The sequence below is a fragment of the Corapipo altera genome, unplaced genomic scaffold (assembly GCF_003945725.1).
Source record: "Corapipo altera isolate COAL_440 unplaced genomic scaffold, ASM394572v1 60572, whole genome shotgun sequence".
NCBI lineage: Eukaryota > Metazoa > Chordata > Aves > Passeriformes > Pipridae > Corapipo > Corapipo altera.
The window spans coordinates 1-1,332 of record NW_020887256.1 but is presented as its reverse complement, the minus strand read 5'-3'; the positions used below and the strand labels follow the sequence as shown (position 1 = coordinate 1,332).

The 1,332-nt window shown below is 67.9% G+C and overlaps 1 protein-coding gene across 1 annotated transcript in view; it reads right to left on the bottom strand.

The window, feature by feature from the left end:
• Window positions 1-688, bottom strand: part of LOC113941530 (bridging integrator 2-like) — a gene marked incomplete at both ends in the record, with an annotated part of 2,678 nt that extends 1,990 nt beyond the window's left edge. Inside the window, 1 exon segment of the mRNA XM_027632687.1 lies at window positions 563-688. Within this exon segment, the coding sequence (XP_027488488.1) occupies window positions 563-688 (126 nt within the window).
• Window positions 689-1,332: the final 644 nt, after the last annotated feature.

Sequence of the window (1,332 nt, the reverse complement as noted above, 5' to 3'; positions counted from 1 at the left end):
GTGCCCCCCATCCCCCGGGATCTCAGAGGGTCCCCCCGGGTGCCCCCATCATCTGAGAGCTCAGAGGGTCCCCCCGGGTGCCCCCCATCATCTGAGAGCTCAGAGGGGCCCCCTCTCACTTGGGGACTCCTCAAAAAATCCTCAAGACGCCCCAAATTAATGAATTAAAAGAAGAGCCAGGACTCGGGGGGGCACTGGGGGACACTGGGGGGCACTGGGGGGACGCTGGGGATGCTGGGGGACACTGGGGGACACTGGGGGACACTGGAGGGACACTGGGGGGACACTGGGGGACGCTGGGGGACACTAGGTGACAGTGGGGGACACTGAGGACACTGGGGGACACTGGGGGGACACTGGAGGCACTGGGAGGGCACTGGGGACACTGGGGAGGCACTGGGGGGGCACTGGGAACACTGGGGACACTGAGGGGACACTGAGGGGACACTGGGGGAGCACTGGGGGACACTGAAGGCACTGGGGGACACTGGAGGCACCTGGGGGACACTGGGTGGGGGCGGAGGGAGGTGTTTTGGGGTTCTCCCCCCAAAAAAAACCCCACCTTGCTCATCTCCTTGTAGAAAACGTCGCGGAGGTTGGAGATGTTCTGGAAGACGGTGACGTAACAGGCGATGCGGCTGCGGGGAGACACGGGGGACACGGGGAACACGGGGAACACGGGGGGACATGGGGGGACATGGGGGACACAAAGGGACATGGGGGGACACGGGGGACACGGGGGACACGGGGGACACGGGGGACACAGGGGGACATGAGGGGACACGGGGGACATGAGGGGACACGGGGGGGACACGAGGGACATGGGAGGACACGGGGGGACACGGGGGATACCGGGGGACACGGGGGGACACGGGGGGACAGGAGGAACAGGGGGGACATGGGGAGACACGGGGGGGCACGGGGGACACGGGGGGATACGAGAGACATGGGGGGACACGGGGGACATGAGGGGACATGAGGGGACACGGGGGGACATGGGGGGGACACGGGAGGGGACACGGGGGACACGGGGGACGGGTTGAGAGGATTTGGGGGGTCCATGGGGAGGGGTTACGGACCACCCCCCTTCCCGGGGACACCCCCGGGCAGCCGCGGGGTTGTCACTGCCCGTGGGGTTGTCACTGGTCACCACCCCCCTGTCACCGCCCCGCTGTCACTGCCCGTGGGGCTGTCACTTGTCACCATCCCGCTGTCACCGCCCCGCTGTCACCGCCCCGCTGTCACTGCCCCCCAATCCCCCCCGATGCCCCCAGGGCCACCGCCGTGTCCCCAGGGTGGTCTCTGGGGAGAAGAGACCCCCCCGAATTGTTC